Source organism: Condylostylus longicornis, unplaced genomic scaffold (assembly GCF_029603195.1).
Source record: "Condylostylus longicornis isolate FDR11 unplaced genomic scaffold, ASM2960319v2 ptg000027l, whole genome shotgun sequence".
Taxonomy (NCBI): domain Eukaryota; kingdom Metazoa; phylum Arthropoda; class Insecta; order Diptera; family Dolichopodidae; genus Condylostylus; species Condylostylus longicornis.
In genome coordinates, this window is record NW_026577996.1 from 1,744,174 (window position 1) to 1,765,236 (window position 21,063).

At 29.1% G+C, this 21,063-nt stretch overlaps 5 protein-coding genes across 5 annotated transcripts; 4 read left to right on the top strand and 1 right to left on the bottom strand.

Moving 5' to 3' along the window:
* Positions 1-46: 46 nt before the first annotated feature.
* Positions 47-844, bottom strand: LOC129607550 (exosome complex component RRP40). The gene has a single exon (XM_055518597.1). The coding sequence runs from the start codon at positions 737-739 to the stop codon at positions 47-49; it is 693 nt and encodes a 230-aa protein (XP_055374572.1). The 5' UTR covers positions 740-844.
* Positions 845-1,579: 735 nt separating this feature from the next.
* LOC129607551 (39S ribosomal protein L54, mitochondrial) lies at positions 1,580-2,310 on the top strand. The gene is made up of 2 exons (XM_055518598.1): positions 1,580-1,782; positions 1,964-2,310. The coding sequence occupies exons 1-2, from the start codon at positions 1,668-1,670 to the stop codon at positions 2,257-2,259; spliced, it is 411 nt and encodes a 136-aa protein (XP_055374573.1). The 5' UTR covers positions 1,580-1,667; the 3' UTR covers positions 2,260-2,310.
* A 149-nt stretch (positions 2,311-2,459) lies between these two features.
* Positions 2,460-5,373, top strand: LOC129607548 (uncharacterized). The gene has a single exon (XM_055518596.1). It carries the CDS (start codon positions 3,747-3,749, stop codon positions 5,178-5,180), a length of 1,434 nt encoding a protein of 477 aa, XP_055374571.1. The 5' UTR covers positions 2,460-3,746; the 3' UTR covers positions 5,181-5,373.
* Positions 5,374-8,084: 2,711 nt separating this feature from the next.
* Positions 8,085-13,503, top strand: LOC129607477 (probable endochitinase). Its single transcript, XM_055518504.1, has 10 exons — positions 8,085-8,220; positions 8,369-8,551; positions 8,615-8,888; positions 8,966-9,213; positions 9,290-10,023; positions 11,337-11,481; positions 11,828-12,010; positions 12,097-12,370; positions 12,467-12,714; positions 12,786-13,503. The coding sequence occupies exons 1-10, from the start codon at positions 8,154-8,156 to the stop codon at positions 13,472-13,474; spliced, it is 3,045 nt and encodes a 1,014-aa protein (XP_055374479.1). The 5' UTR covers positions 8,085-8,153; the 3' UTR covers positions 13,475-13,503.
* A 904-nt stretch (positions 13,504-14,407) lies between these two features.
* On the top strand, positions 14,408-16,188 carry LOC129607478 (chitinase-3-like protein 1). Its single transcript, XM_055518505.1, has 5 exons — positions 14,408-14,523; positions 14,617-14,799; positions 14,880-15,153; positions 15,220-15,467; positions 15,545-16,188. Exons 1-5 carry the CDS (start codon positions 14,457-14,459, stop codon positions 16,186-16,188), a joined length of 1,416 nt encoding a protein of 471 aa, XP_055374480.1. The 5' UTR covers positions 14,408-14,456.
* Positions 16,189-21,063: the final 4,875 nt, after the last annotated feature.

Sequence of the window (21,063 nt, forward strand, 5' to 3'; positions counted from 1 at the left end):
AGGTTATGTTAAAAATTTTATAAACAAAAACAATTATTGACCCTTTTTATTTAAATAATATATTTCCAATATTTTCACACATTTGTCTAATTTTTTCATCGGATGCGTATTCCGCCATTAATATAGCATTACCTATTGCTATGGTCTCTTTTATATTGTTACCTTTTATCCATATTCTACCATTCATTCCCACAGCTATTTCATATGGAACTTCAATTTTAAGTGCTTCTAATAAAGGGCATCCAGGTCGAAGAATTTTTCGTACCAGATTAATGCTACATTTGAACATGAAACCATCTTTTAATACTCCAAGACGACCTTTTTTCCCTTTAGAATCAACACACACTAATTCAGGTTCCAAATCTTTTATTGCAAGTACCAATTTTGCAAAAACAAGATCCCCAACTACCACCGCTGGTTGGTTTTTTTTGGTAGCACCTTCAAAAGCTAAATAACTCAATGATGCCAATTCATGAGCGTCTATATCAACCCTAAATATATCTCCAGCTCTTTGTGTTACTATTCCAATGACTGAGTCTTTTTGTACTGGGACATAACGTTTTTGATAATTATCTATATAGAATCTATTTTTTTTACAACGAAGTATACCAGCTTTAGATGCTATAACTTTATCATTTATTCTTCGAAGCCCAGGACCTAATATAACTTCTTGAGATTTGGCTAAATTTTCAGCCTTCTCAATGTGTTGGCCCGGCATAATTATCTCATCATTATCCATTTTTGTCTTTTTAATTTGGAAAACTTTGAAAAAATGTGTACTTTTTTAATAAAAATTATTATATTTTTAATAAATCAACAAGCAGATTCACTTTACACAAACTTTGACAACTTCTCGATACAATATGCACATTGATAACAGGGATGGCATATATTTATAAATAAATTGAAACAAGCGCAATATAATCGCCGATTGTTTATTATAATCATTTGAAATAGATTGTAATATTTTTAATTCTTCCCTAAAAATTTTACAGAACAGAATTGTAGAACAAATTTCTTCAAGTTTTTATTTACATACAATATTTATATTTTTTCAGTTACCTATTTTGAAGCTGCATGAAATAATTTTAAAAAACAATAACTTTTGTTTATTGTAATTCGGATTCGTCTAATACAAATATAAAAATTATGAAAATCCAAACAATTTTAGCTTTCAACCACATTGGTCTATTGATTATTCGCAGATTCATAACTAAAACTAACGTTCATAAAAATAGCCTACATATTTTCAATGTTTCATTATCCGTTGTTATTTCATGTGTATATATTAGTGCGGAAAGTAGTGTACAAAACAGTTTTGACAAGAAGGATCCCATACTTTTAAAGACAAATTTCAAAATTTGAGTTAAGCAAAAAAAAATTAATGTACTATGAAAAAACTTTTTCCATTAATTTTTTTACAAAATTTGCTTAATTACCATATTTTGCAGAACAAACAAAAAATGCAAATTTAATATGTGATATATATGTAGAATGTCAAAATTTGTTATAAATAAATATGGAAATTCGATATAAAAATCGTACTTAGCCTCACTGCAAATAAAGTTTGAAATCAAAATATTGTACATATTTAAAATTAAGGTTACGTTCATTAGTTTCTGCAGAAATAAAAAGATTACCAATATCAAAATCTAAGTTATATAAAAATGAACAATGTTGGAACAAAAATAACAAATTTCGCCTTAGGATATAAAAATGGCGTCTCTCTCATGCTACAGAGCTTAAGAACTTATTCTGTAAGTTCTACAAAACCTGCCGCAGGTAAGATAGTGATAAATACAACATAGTATTAAATGACATATGTATGTATGTACGTATTTAATAAAAAATACCTACCCTATATCTTTCAGTAATTTGATGTAAATTGCCTATAAGTTTTTTATAAATTGATTGAAATGACCAAAATAAAGTGGAGTACATAAAAAATATTATATATTTTTAGCCACAAAGAAGAAGAAACTTGGAAAGCTGGGCCCCGTCATGGAGAAAAAAATTATTCCAGTTGAAACAGATCCTAATAAACTTGTAAATTATGTATGCGGAAGTAATTTGAAAAAGACTGGTGAAGATATAAAAATCAAACCAGACGCTGAATACCCTGATTGGTTGTGGGAGATGAACGTCGATAGAGTTATACCTTTAGAAGAATTAGATCCAAACACAAAACAATATTGGAGAAGATTACGAAAATTGGCTCTCAAAAGAAATAATCAACTTGCAAAACTACGAAAGTTTTAGTTTGTTTTTAGTTTTCATAGTAATAAATATGGCGATAAATAGTATCTATAACTTGACTTTGTTAGTTACTTTAAAGAATCCTGGATTTGCACTTAAGCAAACCATTAAAGCTTTGTACTGGTTTAATTAGGTTGCGATATCAAAAAATTCAATACAAATGGTAAATATGAAAAATTTGGAAACTTTGCAACCTACATTTTATTCTCATACATAAGATTGAACACTTGCCTATAAAAGGAACCAGACAGAAGCAGCATTCATGTGAAAATTCGAAAAAAAAAGATTTTGTGAATTAATATAATAACGGATTGATAATTGATATAAAATTTTATCATCACACTAATTCTATTCTGCTAACATTTTTTAACAAAATTTTATTGAAAGCAAGCTTTTACTGACTACATATACAAACTACGAGGGATTTGAGTATAAATAGGAATAGTTTAATATATGAACCCCTATTAGTTATGTATGTATCAAAATGCAATCCATTGTGAAGGTCAGAAATTAGGTTTTTTCGTACAAAGTAATAAGACTGTGTTTAGAAATTGAACGATCACAGATGTTGAAGCGAATATATCCGTATACGAGAAAATGCTGCCTATACACTATTTAATCAAGTATTTTCAAGAAATAACATATATCCTACAAATTTTTTTATTCAAATAATATAATATACATATATTAATAATAAATAACAATCTTATTCGATGTGTTGAGTATATTTTAGGAAACGAATTTTTTTCAAATTCTTAATATAACAATTTTTCTTGACCTTACACAAAATTAAAAAAAAATATTTTAGCGAAAAATTCGGGAAGTAACCCGGGCAACGACATGCAAAATATCATTGAAAGCAATTCCTGTTCCCTATGGGATCATTTATATTCTATGGAAACTATTCACGAATAAAATCTAAATTTGGTATAAATATTTATTAGGTTTACATTTATCCATTACATTAGTTCAATCAAGATTTTTAATTATTTCAATAAGTATGTTCCAAAAATAAATACTATTACAAATTTAAAAGATATTATTTCACATGCTCCCTTTGTAGATTTAATTAAATAAATAGTTCCTTTAAAAATATGGATAAATATTAATTAAATTCCTTAAAATAATAATTAACTTCCTTCATGTTATTCCTCTTTTTGATAAAAAATAATTGATCAACAAATAAAAACCCATTAAAAACGAAATTATAATTATGATTTTATGATATAAAAAAGAAAAATCTAAATTATCTTAAAGGTTACCGTTATATCATGGTAGTCGTTATTATAGTTAACACAGGCGCAAAGAAAGTAATACAAAGAGTAGTAAAAAAAATATATAAAATGCGTTGAAACCACGAAAGAAATTTATTTAGCATTAAACACTTTGAATCGGTACCAATAAAAAAGTGATACGGAACCATAAAATATGAAATCGAATAAAATTAATATTTATTTTGTTCGTGAAGCATATTTGAATAAAAAGTTCGTATGCTAAATACTATGATAAGGTCAAATTCTAAAACATTTAGTGATTTAGTAACTTCTGGTAATACCACTACTAATCAAAGTAATACGCAAAATAACACCAACGGTCATCTTCCTAAATCTCCTGTAAAAGTATTTCAAAGACAACAAAGTCAAGTTGATCCAGATCTTTCCCCAGTATTGCAAGAAAAACAAGTATTACATCAGCGATTGCAACAACAGTTTCAAAGTACATTACGACAACGGTTGATACATCAGCAATCTCTTTCTGGTGTTCAGCCTGAAGAAAGTTTTTATTTTAAATCTATTGAAGATCCATCTGACGCAGATTTTTATTCATCACAGTATAAAGTACCTATTATCAAAGAAAACGAAGAAAACTGGGTGAGAGCTAAAGCCAAAGGCAACTGGAAAAGAATCAAAGAAATTAGTAAAAAAGAGGAAAAACGTCCCCCATGGCAAGGGCCAAGCTTGTCAACATTAAACAAACCGGACAAAGATGCCTTACTTCGAGCGAAATTACTTGATGTTACAAGACGTATGCGTCAATCAAGGAACACTGTATCAACACAGACTGAAAACTTAAGTACAAAATTAATGAAAGAAGTATGTACAGATGTTCCATACGATCTTGTTAATATGATTGATGCTGAGGTTGCAACAGATGAATGGGTAACATTAAGACATGCTGAAGGACCTGGAATATTTTTATTTACTCATTCTATAGCACTTATGACCGACAGAATTTCAGCTGAAGATGAAACGACACAGACCCCCACTGTTAAAAATATAGCAGTACGTATTGATAATAAATATTTAAAGGCGCGTGTTAGAAAATTAGATGATGTTATTTCAAAACAAGATAAGATTTCCAAACAACTTGACAATATTAGAGAAGCTAATCGTATTTTAAATATACCTCAACCATCATTTGTTTATAAAAGTGAAGTATATTTAAATAAATTTTCAAATGATAAATTACCAAATAAACAGGAGTTTTTGTGTCATAAAGGATCAAATACATATTCATATTGGGGCAGCGGCTATTTCGATTACTTAAGCGGTACAAAAATTAAAGAAACTTATAATAAAAATGTTTTAATAGAATCGGATGAGAAAACCTCAAAAATGTTATTATCACCACATCGTAAAAAACCAATACTGAAAAATCGTCCATCTATTTGGAATGAAATGCAACAAACTGCAATAGCGTTATTAATACGTGAAGCTGGTGCATTACAAAGGGTTTTTGAACAAATTGCTTTCGCAATGGGACCTGGATTAAAATACAAACCAATTGAGAAAAAAAAATTTGATGTACCAGAATTTTTATCAGACAAATTAGAACCAGTATTGAATAGTTCACGCAAATTGATAGAAGAAAAGAAAGCATCAGTCAAAGATTTGGAAACACTAATACAAGTTGAAAATTGTTGAAAAGTTAAGAGAAATAATCACTTTTTTATTTTATGTTTGTATACAATTCTGAATTGGCCTCTAACTAAGTAATTGGAATAATGTAGTGATGTTAAACTTTAATTGTTGTGTTTCTTGAGAAGGAATCACTTGAGTTCATTGAGAAAAGAAGTCATTGTTATAAAGTTAAATTAAATAAATTAAAGCAAATTGATTTTACCACGCATTACTTCCCTTTTTAATTTAAAAATTTAATTTTAGTGTTTTAATTATTAAACGTTATAATTTATTCCTTATACTATGCATAGCTCAATTTTCTAAAAGTCTAAAAACTATTTAATTAATTAAATCTTACAAACAATATTGATTAAATTAAATTTAAAATAATTAACTTATTCTTAATTTAGCTCGAAAAATTTATGAAATATGAAAATAAAATTTATGATTGCTAATAACAAAATATTAAGCACTCTAATTTCGGAATAGTGACACGATATTTGTTCTTTTTTTCTTCATTCAAGGTTACAAAAAATTAGTTCTACTTTAACACCTATGAAACGCCACCAAGAAATTAATCAATTATTACAAGTTCGAAATTATTATTAAACTCTTCAGACTTAACTAAGGGAAAAATTAAGAAATGAAATACATATGTATGTGTACCTACATATGTACATATATATTGATTCCGAGATTGTATATTAATTTGGGAATTTAAAAATATTAATAAAATTAATCGATTTTGCGTACCAAAAATACACCATTTTTTCACTCTAGTTAACCTTAACATAAAAAAAACCATTCACGAAAAATATCAAAATAGTGAAAGTTTTCGTGCGAATGTAAATGCTAGAACGTATTTAACCACAATAAAACACAAGTAAAATTCGTTTGTATTGTATTTAAAATAAATAATTAATTAATTGTATTTATACAATTACAGATATACAAACAATATTTTAGGCAGGTAGGTGCTAGCATAAAAAATACATAAAGAAAAAATTTTAAAGATTTTTAATATTTGCCTAATAACAAAAAATTTTATTAGTAAAGTTGAGTCTATATTATTTCAATTATAACGAGAATGGCTATTTGACAATAGCGAGAAGGCCTTGTTTGACAATAGCTTAAATTTAAAGTAGTATTTATTTTTGGTTTAGATAAGTATTTTAGTAAAAATATAAGTATATTAAGAAAGCATAAACACTTTTATCTTTTATATAAAAGTAAGGATTGCCTTCCGTTTGAATAATCTAATAAATATTTACAATTCGATTGATCTTATAAAATTTCTTTATAAGTAGGTATTCTAGTTCTTCATCATCTTTTTTCTATCCATAATATAAGTATTAAAAATTATAAAATCTTAGTTTATCATGCAAGAAATTTTAAATTCTATTCTATTTTAAATATTACCAGAGACAATTGAAGCAAGCATATTTAAACTCTTATAAAGAATCTTTGATTTTCAATCTTCCATAATGTTAATATAATGAAAATGCCACATTAAGTGATTCGCCTTATTGTATGCAAAATATTATTCAATTTCGTATAAATAGATTAAATTTCTTATTTTTATTTAGAAATAAATAATTAGCTAATAAATTAAAAATTCAAATTTTTGGAAATTAATCAAATTTTAATAAAATACAAAACAAAAAAAAGAGTTCCACAGACGTACACATAAATACGACAAGCAATTAGAAATTTTTCAATTCGTAGACTCAATAATTTTAATATTTAACGTCGCTTCAACATCAAGCCCTCGAATTAACTTTAAAATGTACCACCATTACTAAAATAGAAATAATAAAATTACAATTTTATCGACATTTAAGTGATTTTCTGTTTAATTTTGTACAAATAATTTTCTGAATCAAATGCATATAACAATATTAAAACAAATAAAACTTTGCTATTTAATATAATTGCAATTTATTTTTAAAAATATATTGATTATTATAAACTTATTTATTTATTTAATCAAAAAAATAATATTTATCAAATCAATATAAGGTAAACAAAGATAAAAATTTTCTGATACCAATCCAATCGTACTATTTTATATATGCAAAAGTAAAGTGTACTGCAAAAGTACAACGAAATTGTTTCTTACTATTTATGACAAATTTTGCTATAAATATTTGTAATAGAAAGCTAAATTTTATTTTTAGTTTGCAATAAAAAAATATATATATGTATTTTTTTCGGTTTCAACCCTTTGATTAATATTTTGTTATTTATTTACACATTAAATTATTTTAATAGTTCGTGTGTAAATGCAAAAACCAACACAATATCATACGGCAGTAACTCTTTAGATTTATTAAATTTAGACATGATATCTATATGAGCCTTATATTTCTTAAAATACTAGCTAGATGGTGAAAATTTGGCAAGAATAACTTAATTGATTATAGTTATATCATAAATATAGTTAATAATTTAGGTATACAAGTACCAAAATATCCCCAATGTGTGTTTGCTAGATTCAAGAACTAAACATGTTCATATTTACTCAATTTCATTTTATATCTTTTGTTAAAATGAATTTTAGGCAGATGTCAGCCCAGCATTTACTAGTTTTTACGAAAACTAAATATATTTATTTACCCTCTGTGATCTGCTTATTCTACTGTATTGAATAGTAACAGAGTAAAAATAGCATCGTTGGTATAGCTTCTTTTTAAAACCAAAACATTGCAATTATTGTTAACTAAATTGTGAATTAGAAACTACATGTATAGGTACATATATGCATATATTAATCACAAGGCAATAAAATAAATAGATAAACTTCTTTATAAACTTACATTTATCGTTGTCATAAAGATTACAAACTTATTACAATATTATTGCATATAATCTGACTTAGATATAAATCGCGATTATTACAATCGTATATAAATAAAAATTTCGAAACTAATAAATTTAGTTCCACATATTTTTTTCAAAGTTGATCGCATAAAAGTAATAGAGTTTAAGATTTAAGAAATGAAATTTATCATAGCAAGTGTCTTACTTTCTTTAGTAATATTAGGTGGAAATACAAATGCACAAAGTACGTTTCAAAGATTTAAAAGTACTTAATTTATTTCGAATATAATGGATAACAATTTCGATTGCATGAAAATGATTTTTTCGAATGCCAATGAAAAAATTTTAGAGTTCATTTTTAATCAGCCTTGTTACAATTTTTGTCGTTACAGAAAATATATTGTGCTATGTAGGGACATGGGCTGTCTACCGTCATGGAAATGGAAATTTCGAAGTTGGACATATCGATCCACAAATTTGCACTCATTTAGTGTATACATTTTTTGGAATTGAAGAAACTGGTGCTTTCCGAGTTTTAGATCCTTATTTAGATTTGGAAGAAAACTACGGTCGAGGTAGGCACATACTTTTTTTAATAAAATCAAAACATTTTAAAACATTTGTTTCTATATTTAAAGGAAATATTAAAAAATTCAATGCCTTAAAACATTTGAATCCAAAACTTAAAACTTTAGCTGCTGTTGGAGGATGGAATGAAGGTTCTATTAAATATTCTAATGCTGCCAAAGATCCAGCAAAAAGAAGACGTTTTATTGAAACGGCAGTGGCTTTTATTTTAAAACATAATTTTGATGGGCTTGATTTTGATTGGGAATATCCTGGTCAAAGAGGGGGCGATTCGGCAGTTGATAAACAAAATTATGTTATTTGGTTGAAGGAACTTAAAGAAGAGTAAGAAAACTCTTAAAAGTCTTTTCGGGGGTACCTGCAGAATAAAAGACAATAAAAAAATTTTTTTTCAATTTCAGATTAAGTAAAAATGGTTTATTGTTAAGTGCAGCTGTAGCCTCAGCTGAATTTTCCGCAAGTCAGTCATACGATATTCCAAAAATATCCCAATACCTTGATCTCATAAATATCATGGTATATGATTTACATGGCCCATGGGATGAAAGTCTTGGTATTAATGCTCCACTGAATGCTGGTCCAGCTGATGTCACTGAAACAGAAAAACAATTAAATGTTCACAGTTCTATTCAATACTGGTTAAAACAAGGTTATTAATTATTAAGATAAAAGTAGTCCATTTAAGAAATATTAATTACATAATTTTCAATTCTTTAAATATGTAGGTGCTCCAGCGCATAAAATTAATTTAGGAATACCCTTATATGGGCACACATTTACTCTCTCCGACAAAACTCAAATTAAACCTGGATCAGCACATAGGGGTCCAGGTTCAGCAGGCAAATATACTCAACAACCTGGTTCATTAGGCTATAATGAATTTTGTGAAGATAATAAATCAGGATTATGGAAAATGGAATGGGAAGAAACACAACAGGTACCATATGCAATAAAAGCTGATCAATGGTTCGGTTATGATAATAAAAAGAGCGTTGAGTTAAAGGCACATTATGTTAATAAATACAATTTGGGTGGTGCTATGGTATGGTCCTTGGAAACAGATGATTTTAGAGGAATTTGTGAAGAAAAATATCCTCTAATGAACACAATTAAGAAAACTTTGGACAGTACAGCTTCACCTGATCCACCAACAACAGTACCTCCAAGTGTACCTACAACAACAGAAACAACAACAAGGAAAAGCAGTAGTACAACTACAACAAAAACTAGTAGTACAACTTCAAGGCCAACTACAACGACTGGCCCAGAATTTCAATGTAAACAAGACGGCACTTTTCGTGATCCATACGATTGTGCTGTATTTTATGTTTGCAGTCATGGAACAAAACATACTTTTAGATGTCCAAGCGATTTGTGGTTTGACACAATTGCGAGCGTTTGCAATTTTAAACACTTAGTAAACTGCTCACCGATTCCTTTACCACAAAATACGAAAATTTAAAAAAACGAAACATGAGCAAAATAAATATAGGTGAATCTATATTTGATTATGAAATTGTTTTTTATTTTTGGCATTAAAATCTTCAATATAAAAAACACATTTGGCAACCCAGCAATGAATATTTTAATCTAATCGCTTTTGTTCACGACGTAACATACTACCCTATTTTTCTCATTTCACTCGAATGAATAACATTAGTAAATAAACTTAAATCCATCATTTTTTATGTAAGTTTTCTTAAAAATTAAAAAATTAGTTATCTATACTTGAATGCATGATGAACACAATTATAATGAGAAATTTGTTATACAATTTGCAAATTAAGCTCCGTTATTATAATTTAAAACAAATAATTTTGTTTGAACAAAATAAATTTCACATTAACATTTGGGCATAATGTAAATAAACTGGGATCGAACCAATGATTTTAAAAAAAGCACATTTTCCTTAAACAATTTAAAATAATTTAGAACATTTATTAGGAAAAAAGAGCGAAGATGTTTCGTTTACATTTTATTCTCTTAATATAAAATCTTATATTGGATATACTTTCGGGAGACGAGCAAAAATTAAAGTTGCACATTAACTAACAGAATAACACAAAGGAACACCATAGTTGAGTTAGTTAAAATACATATGTTCATAACTGTACTTAATTCTTTGCTTTCGTAGCCATTTAATAAGAAATTGAGTTGCCGAAAATTAAAATTTTATTAATCGACAAACAATAACCCTGAAAGGGAAAAAACAAGTCAAGGACAAGTTGTAAACTTTTTATTTTAGTCCGGCGAAATTTAAAAAGAATTTGTTGTTTCGAAAAAGCAAGACAACTTCAGTTGGATATAACTTTTTGAAAATAGGTGGGAAAAGTACATTTTTGTTTTTAGAAAATGTGCTAAAAATTAGAATTTAGCAAACAATTTGTAAACCTACTTGATTGTGTCCTACTTGATCAGTTTGAACGGAATTTTTTTAAGTGCTTTCTATTTACACAAGCGAAATTCTTATGTAAATTCAAGTTCTAAAACAAATTTCCATTAGAAAATTTAATGTTTACTAAATCTGTTTCTTTTATTTCGAATCTTCCCATTTTGAAATAATATGTATGTATGTACGTGCTTTTGAAATATAATTTACTTATTAAACTTTGTTACATATTTTATCATAACAAACACTTTTATCAATTACAACACAAATAACTGCAAGTACTTAATGTAATATGTCACAATAATTGAGTATTCCAATAATTTACTTGCAAATCAATTGTAATCAAAGGTATAAAAGCGACGAGTCCAAATGCATTGAACTAGTACTCTATTTTTATTGGAAGTTATCTTGAACAAAATTTGGGATTTCATTTAAAAACTGAAACAAAAAATAAAATGAAGTTCATTTCTATAATATTAAATGTTTTGGTGACTTTAGTTGTGGTTTCAGCAATTGCTGCTGAAAAAAGTAGGTGTCATACAATAAGTGAAAAAAGTGTATACAAAGAATATTAAGGATTACTTTCAAACATAAGCATTTTATAAATTAAAGATAAATTTTTCAATGGCTTAGTGATTTTGCTTTTACTATAAAAATTATAATAGAAAATAAAAGCAATTGGCTGATTTTAAAGTGAAAATGTTATGTTTTCTAATTGGAAAATGTGCATTCCAATTTAGAAATAAAAATTAGTGTGATTTCAATAAAAAGGATGGGCTCACATTAATAAATCTAAAATATGTTTTAATGTCCCATTTGCTTTGTGTGCTTCTAAAATATTTTAAATTTTAATGAAATTTTGTAAACTTTACAGAAAAAATTGTATGTTATGTTGGAACGTGGGCTACTTATCGATGGGGAAATGGAAAATTCGATGTCGATAATATTTATCCACATCTTTGTACACATTTAGTTTATTCTTTCTTTGGAATTAACGAAAATGGTGATCTCCGAATTATCGATCCATATTTAGACCTAGAAGAAAACTGGGGCCGTGGTAACTATAAAACTCATTATAAATATAAACAATTTATCGATCAAAAAAGGCTATAATATTTAGAAAATAAATCATTTTGTAAACAGGAAATATCAAAAAATTCAACGCCCTCAAAGAAAAGAATCCAAATCTTAAAACAATAGCTGCAGTTGGCGGTTGGAACGAAGGTTCTGTTAAGTTTTCTGAAGTTGCAAAAGATCCAGTTAAGAGACGCCGTTTTATTGATACCGCAATTGAATTTGTTTTAAAATATAATTTTGATGGTATTGATATGGATTGGGAATATCCGGCTCAAAGAGGAGGTGATGTTGCAGTTGACAAAGCTAATTTTGTTAATTGGCTTAAGGAATTTAGAACAGAGTATATACACATACATCATACATATATAAAAATATGTTAAAAAAGTTCTTCTCTAATTTATCTCAAAAATTTTTAATATTTTCTTAAACATTTCAGAGTTGACAAACATGGTTTACTATTGACAGCGGCTGTAGCTTCAGCTGAATTTTCAGCTAGTCAATCTTATGACATTCCAAAGCTTTCCAAATATCTTGATTTCATTAACATTATGGCTTATGATTTACATGGTTCATGGGATGATATCACTGGAATCAATGCACCTCTATATTCTGGGGATAGTGACATTACAGCAAAGCAAAAACAACTAAATGTTCACAATTGTGTTCAATATTGGTTAAAACAAGGTCTCAAAGAATTTATTTAAATCGAAATTTTGAATTTATATTTATACCTCTACAATTGTTTTTAATTAAAGGGGCACCAGCAAATAAAATAATATTGGGAGTGCCACTGTACGGACGCACTTTTACTCTTGAGAACACTCATAAAACTGCACCAGGCTCACCTATTTCGGGTGGTGGAAACGCAGGACAATATACTGGGCAGGCTGGATTTTTAGGTTACAATGAAATTTGTGAAAAATTAGAAAAAGGTAATTGGAATCAAAAATGGGATGAAAAACAAAAAGTACCATATGCATTCAGTGGCAACCAATGGGTTGGTTATGACAATGAAAAAAGTCTTGCACTAAAAGCTCAATATGTTAATGAACATAATCTTGGAGGAATTATGGTTTGGTCATTAGAAACTGATGATTTTAATGGTGTATGCGGAAGTAAATATCCATTAATGAATGCAATCAATCAGGTACTATGGAATGGGGTTACAATTCCTCCAGAACAATCAACAACAACAACTGTAGCTCCTGCTACAACAAGTGCATCTTCAACAACACAAACAGCTCCAATTCCAACATCATCTCCTGAATCTATTAAATGTTCAGAGAATGGTTTGTTCCGTGACTTGAAGGATTGTTCTGTATTTCATATCTGTAGTAATGGAATATCACATTCCTTTAAATGTCCTGCAAATTTATGGTTCGATATTAATATTAAAACGTGTAATTTTAGACATTTAGTTGACTGTAAAATAACTAAATCTTAAAATTAGAAATAAATTTTGTTAATAACTGATTAATGTATTTAGTTCATCCGTATTACTGAATGTTTCCGTTCAATATTTTATTGTATTATTGTTCCGTATTTTTTACATATTTTTTTAACAGATCCAATTATCCGTCCTGAGTTATACTATACTTTGAAAATTAAAACCCTTAATTAGTCCGTGAACACTTGCGCGTGGACAAAGTCAAATTAATGCGCCTTGTGATTTTTTGAAAAAACTTATTTTTCTTAAACTTTAATTAATTAATTTTTTTAAATTTTCACCAATTCTTCGGATTGTAAGTTATGGGCCCTCTTTAGTTTTAAAACTGCTTGTGCTTTTGATAGTTTAATTATGATGCAACCATATAAGAAGTTTCCAAATCCCAAATTAACTTTGATAAACAACAGCTATACAGAACCAAAAAAAAATTCCAAATATTTCTATTTTTCCTCAAAGAATTGCGTATACATACATACATTGTATGAACATAATATTAATGTATGCTATAATGAGGATAATTTTGATCTTATTTTATTATAGATTGCTAGATTAAATTGCTGCTTAACTTTTGGGTTTTGGTTTAATCATTGAGTAACAAATTATTACTGTAAAATATTATTTTTTTTACCCTATGATTTAAAATATTTTATGGTATTAGCTTTTAAGACGTCAACAACGCCAATTAAACAGGATAAAGTTCATTATAAATCCAGATAAAGAGATTCCTTAATCCATCTTTTCGATTTTCTCCGATACTATTACGTACACACTTGAAATTAATATCAAATTATTTTGACTTCGAAATACTAACAAAATCAGAATGTTTATCTGGTGTACTTATTATTCAAGATAATAATTTTTTAAATACAATATATGTACATATGTATATAAAAGACAAAAACTATTCCGAGAAATTCAGTCTAAAACTTCATTTGAAGTGTCTATTACATTTGAACACAGTTGCGTCTAAATTGAAAATATGAAGGTATTCGTGTTGGGTATTATGACTGTTTTGGCAGTTGTTGCTGCAACATCAACTGAGAATCGTAAGTAATTTAAATCTATAGTCTTTAAATTTCTTCAAAAAAATTTAAAATAAATTAAAATAAGCAATTTGTTCATATTTTTTATTTTCATAGAAAATATTGTATGTTATGTTGGAACATGGGCCACTTATCGTACTGGAAATGGGAAATACGATGTTGATCATATAAATCCAAATTTATGTACACATTTAATGTATTCCTTCTTTGGAATAAATGACAAAGGTGAATTTAGAGTTATTGATGCATATTTGGATCTTGAAGAAAACTATGGCCGAGGTATGCTTAAATATAACCAAGTACAAAATTTAACTGCAAATCACATGTCAATAAAATAAAAAATTGTTAATTTTTTGTAGGAAATATAAAAAAATTTAATAATTTGAAGAAAATAAATCCGAATCTTAAAACTATAGCTGCCGTTGGTGGATGGAATGAAGGTTCAATTAAATTTTCAGAAGCCGCTAAAGATCCGGTTAAGAGACGCCGTTTTATTGATACCTCAATTGAATTTGTTTTAAAACATAATTTCGATGGTATTGATATGGATTGGGAATATCCAGCTCAAAGAGGTGGTGATGTTGCGGTAGATAAAGCTAATTTCGTTATTTGGATGAAAGAATTTAAAGAAGAGTAAGACTATTGTTAAAGAATTTATATTTTTGCAATTTTGAACAATTTATTTATTTAAAATTACAGATTGGAAAAACATGGTCTACTTTTAACAACAGCTGTAGCTGCCGCTGAATTCTCTGCTAGTCAATCTTATGATATCCCAAATATTTCCAAATATTTTGACTTAATTAATATTATGGCTTATGATTTACATGGCACATGGGATCAAACTACTGGTATTAACGCACCGCTATACGAAGGTCCAAATGATGTTACTGAAATTCAAAAACAATTAAATGTAGATAGCTGTGTTCAATATTGGTTAAAACAAGGTAAGCAAAAAAAATCGAAATATTTATATACGGTTTTTACAATAAATGAAAATTTAATCTTTGTATGTTTTTAATAGGAGCTCCTCCACATAAAATCGTATTGGGTGTTCCATTATATGGACGTACATTCACACTTTCAAATACAAATGAAAATAAACCAGGTGCTCCTTTTAATGGCCCAGGTTTAGCAGGTCCATACACTAAACAAGGAGGCTTCTTAGGCTACAACGAAATTTGCGAAAACTTCAAAGCAGAACAATGGACACAAGTATGGGAAACAGCACAACAAGTACCTTATGCATTTAACGGTAATCAATGGGTTGGCTATGATAATGTAGAAAGTATAGAATTGAAAGCTCAATACGCGAAGAAACATAACTTAGGAGGAGTAATGGTTTGGTCCCTAGAAACAGACGATTTTAATGGAATTTGTGGCGAAACTTATCCGCTTATGAAAGCTATTAATAAAGTGATAAGAGGAAGTATTCCTCCTGAACCATCAACCACAACATCCGGGCCAACTTCGCCACCTCTTCCTGAATTCAAATGTCCTGGAAGCGGTACTTTCCGCGACCCATATGATTGTGCTGCATTCTATATCTGTGAAAATAGCTCAAAGCATAGTTTTAGATGTCCTGATGAATTATGGTTCGATACAAAAACCAAAACTTGTAATTTTAAAAATTTAGTTGATTGTGAACCACTTCCACCGCCATATTAAATAAATAGTTATACAAAATACAAAAATTAAATTTGATTTTCTTTTATAGTACCCACTCTTGTCTTTCTACATGAGTGAAGAGTGGAAAATTCTTAAGTACCGCCAAAACACTTCTTTTCTCTTAGCTTTATGTTTTGTGTTAACCATGTCGTTTAGCCCAAAAATATCTCTGAGTGAGATATGGTTTTGATTTCAAGAAATAAAGATCATTGCTGATTAAGTTTTGAATTTTGAAATAACAATTCTTTTATTTTAAATGCATTTTATATCAGATCTTTTTAGCTACTCTTACTTACCAATAAAAAAAAATTTTTTAAATTTTCAGAATTTCAAACTTTCAAGTATAATTCTGAAAATAAATGTAAACAAACAATTGCGCATTGATATTGAAAATAATATTAGAGTTGCCTTTCTAACTGATAAGAATACTATCGAAAATATTAATCAGATTTGATAAAAACGATTAAAGGCTAACCGTACCAAAAGTGTTCTCCTATCAATTTTAATGACGTTTAAGTCTTACAAAGTTGAGTGTGGTATTCATAGTATGGAAATATTGTAAACATTGAGTCACATTTCAGCGCTGATTTTAATATGAAAATTCATTTCATGTCTAGGCGAATTAAAGACTAAATTCAAGATAACGATTAAACAGTCAAATTATTTTTGAAAGAGTTAAACACTGATAAAGCGAAATAGGATTTTTTTCAAATGCACAATTTACTACTACATAAGATTTAGACGGCAACAATAGTATATTTAAAGAAAGCAAAAATTGTTAGGCAATTCACAAACTTTAGCTTTAAGGATTCGAGCATGTGATGTTAATGTTTCAATACATGGCTGTTCTCAATAAATTTAATACGGAGTAGGTCGGAATCTCCAAAAAAGTTCTCCAAATGCCGCTAATAACTTTTTAATTGTGCGTATAACAATTATTGAAGTAGAATTCCTATATTATATCATCTTTTTACGAACTTGTTAATAGTGATTGAAATAATTGTCTATTACAGAAATGTTAAAAACTTAACGTTACTGGTAGAGTTAAAAACTTAACGACTGGTAGTTTTCTCGTAAAATACAATTTTTTATTCGCTTCCGACCTTCACAGTACAAAACACTAGAAAAGTTTAAAATTTCATAAAATATGAAAATTAAAATTCTAAAACAATAAAATTTTTATATTAAATTCCTAATTAGCACACAAGATGTCGTGTATGTATTTCACTAATTGACAAAGTACCAAAATGAGAAAGTATGTTTGTATTTTAAAAATTATTAACACATTTAAGTTAAATGATTAAACAATCAATAATAATTATTCCGAAAAAATGAAATTCAACAATACTTGGGATCTACTCAAAGATAAATCCGTAATAACAATAAAATTTTCATTTAAATCACTTGAAAATCCAGAAAGAGCTTTTAAAATCACGATTTTGCAAACCTTATTAATTGCAAAACAATAAAGTAAGATTAGGTGATTATAGAAAAACTGATAAATAACAAAAACATTTTGATTTCCATAATAATTTCAAAAAATCAAGGTATAAGACTAATTAGTGTAATTGTTTCTTTTATCTCGAGAATTATGCTTTTGTTTAACAATTTGACGTTTAAACAAATTAAGATTAAAAATTGAGTGCAGGTGGATATGTAATCGATTAAAATTTTAAACAATAAAAAAACCTAGCTCACTATAAGTAAGTGATTTTTCATAAACATTTTTAAAATTAATAATCAATTGTTCTCTTTTTACTTTTTTTAGATTTTAAATTTTGAGTATAAATATGATTACAGTATTAATGATTGTTTTGGATCACAATTAATTTTTATTCTGACTCTGGTTAAATATCATTGCAATTTATTCAGTTTTTCAAATAATTCAATACCTTCCTTAACCGGGGAAAATCGAATATCATTATCCCAATGATTTCGAATCACAAGTTGTTTTTTTTTTGAAAAAAAATTTCATATTTGTATTCAGAAAACAAAGGAGGCGTAATGAAGCAATGCACCCAGCACAAAAGTACTTTGAAGAAATTAACAGCAACAGTATCTAGAAGCAACAGTACACAGCCATCAACAGTATTCAGAGCAGCAGAATAGGCCTGAAACGCCAAACGAAAGAGATATAATAGAGGCTCAGAAACAACACAGCAGCAAGCTCCTATTGCATTCCGGTAGAGCTGCTAAAAATAAGCTTCAATAGAACTGCATATATAATGAACCCAATAAACTACTGAGTCTAGCAAACAGAGCAAATATGTTGCTGCTGGCATTACAATAAAGCTACCATCAAGAAGAATGGCATTGCAATAGAGCTACCACAAAAAAAGACTTAACGGAATGTAAGAATTGGCGGGATATAACAATACTGAATGCAGCTATAAAGATATTTGCGCTTATATTGCACTCCAGGACTAAGGCTAAAATAAAAGCAGACCTTAGAGAGGAACTGACGAGATTCAGAAGGGAACGCGGCTGCATCGATCAGTCTAACAAATTTCAAACAATCACAGAACAGACAGTCGAATGAAATTCTCCCCTGTATATTACTTTTGTGGTTTTCGAAATGTTCTTCGATACGATAAACCAAGAGGCAATATGGTATTCCTTAGCGAATAAAAGCTTTCCAAATAAAATAATAAACATAATAAAATAATTACATGAGGATGCAGAGCTAAGGGTTCTTCATTAAAGTAAATTGAGCAGCTCCATAAAATTGCACAAGCATAAAGATCTACTCCTATATAATGTGCTAGTGGACGACATCATAAGAAGAGAAACACTAGTGTCGGTAGTATCAACACCTTCACGAGTAGACCCAAAAGCCTGGAATATACAGACGATCAGGCGCTACTTGCACACACAAAAAGATATATGCAAGGCAAGCTAAACTATCTAGAGCAAAATGCCCTGAGAGATTAAGAGTCGTTCTTCGAGTAAAAATAAACAACACAGCAGTAGAAAATTTCACTGAATTCTGAAGGGCTGAATAAAACAAGAAAATCCGCACAAAACTCGACAGAATGGCGTTTGGAGACTCTCGCAAAGAAAAACTGAGCAAAAAAAACCCAAAAGTAAAATTTGCTAAGCCGAATTACCGTAAAATATAGATACGAGGTCACTATTTATATTTCGGGTCCTGGCAATACTAGTGCTGCCAGGTGCAATCGTTTTGTCATTCGAGCGCGAATTGTTTTGTTTACAGTGACTTGAAAAATTCATCTCGGTCAAAAAATGGAATTGTCCCGTGAAAATTTTCGTGCGATGATTTTTTACGATTTTCGGCGCGGATTATCGAGACAAGAGTGTCTCGATCAACTTGTTTCGACTTTTGGTGATGAAGCACCATCAAAAACCACTGTAAATCGCTGGTACCAAGAGTTTGGTTTCGGACGCCGTTCGCTCCAGGATGAATTTCGTGAAGGTCGGCAAATTTCGGTCGTTTTGCCGGAAACCATCGATGCTGTGCGCGAAATGATAATGATGGACCGGCATGTGACATACTGTGAGATTGAGGCATCCTTGGGCATTAGTTCCACCAGCGTACATAAGATATTGCATGAACATCTTGCCGTGAAAAAGGTGTGTTGTCGATGGATCCCAAAAAATTTGACGATTGCACAAAAGAAGGCTCGTGTCGATTGGAGCAAAGAAATGTTGAAAAAATTCAATCGCGGTGCGTCAAAAGACGTTTATAAGATAGTCACAGGTGATGAATCATGGATCTATGCATATGAGCCCGAAACGAAACAGCAATCGACCGTATGGGTGTTCCAAGACGAGCCAAATCCAACAAAAGTTGTTCGTGGAAGAAGCACATCGAAGCAAATGATCGCGTTTTTTTTTGGTATAACCGGTCATGTGGCCACAGTACCTTTAGTGGAACGTAGGACGGTCAATTCTGAATGGTACACCACCATCTGTTTGCCGAAAGTTTTCGAAGAAATAAGGAAAACAAACAAGCGCCGGCGAATCATTCTTCATCATGACAATGCAAGCTCTCACAAATCAGCTGAAACAATGGACTATTTCAGCACTCAAAATGTCGAATTGATGGGTCATCCGCCGTACAGTCCTGATTTAGCACCCAATGACTTCTTCTTATTCCCTCACATCAAAAAAAAAAATGCGTGGACAACGATTTTCAACACCTGAAGAAGCAGTCGATGCGTTCAAAAACCATGTTTTGGAGGTGTCTCAATCGGAGTGGAAAAAGTGCTACGAAAATTGGTTTCAGCGCATGCAAAAGTGTATTGATCTTCATGGGGAATATTTTGAAAAACAATAAAACCATTTCCAATGATAAATGTTTGTTTTTTGTTGCTAGACCCGAAATATAAATAGTTTCCCTTATGTTCATCTCATTGCGTGATCCGGAAAATATCTAAAAATCGTTCTTTGTTGAACTGTAGTACTCAAAAAGCGCAAGAAATTTTAAAATAGGTGTTAGTAATATAAACAAATTGCAAACTTATACTTACTTATGTTGTTTATTAAAATACGAAAGTATGTACGTATAATTTTTAAAATATACAATTCCTGTACCTTGTTCAGATAACTTTTTTATTTTTTGTTGTTCAATAAAAGATGCATAACCTTTTAAGACACTTTCATTGATATTGCGCGCAGTTAAATTTATTGAATTCTTAATTGGCTTGTATGAATTCATTAATATTGGTCTGTAAAAATTCATTAAATTAAATTGAATTAGGTGCATAACACAAAACACACCGTTTGTTTTTCTGCTTTAAGGAAAAAGTTAAGTGTCTGGATATGTATATTAGATAACAGTACGGAAGAGCATTCCTTAAAGATGAACGATTATTTTTAGTTTATTTCTGTAATTATGCAATTATGTATGTATTG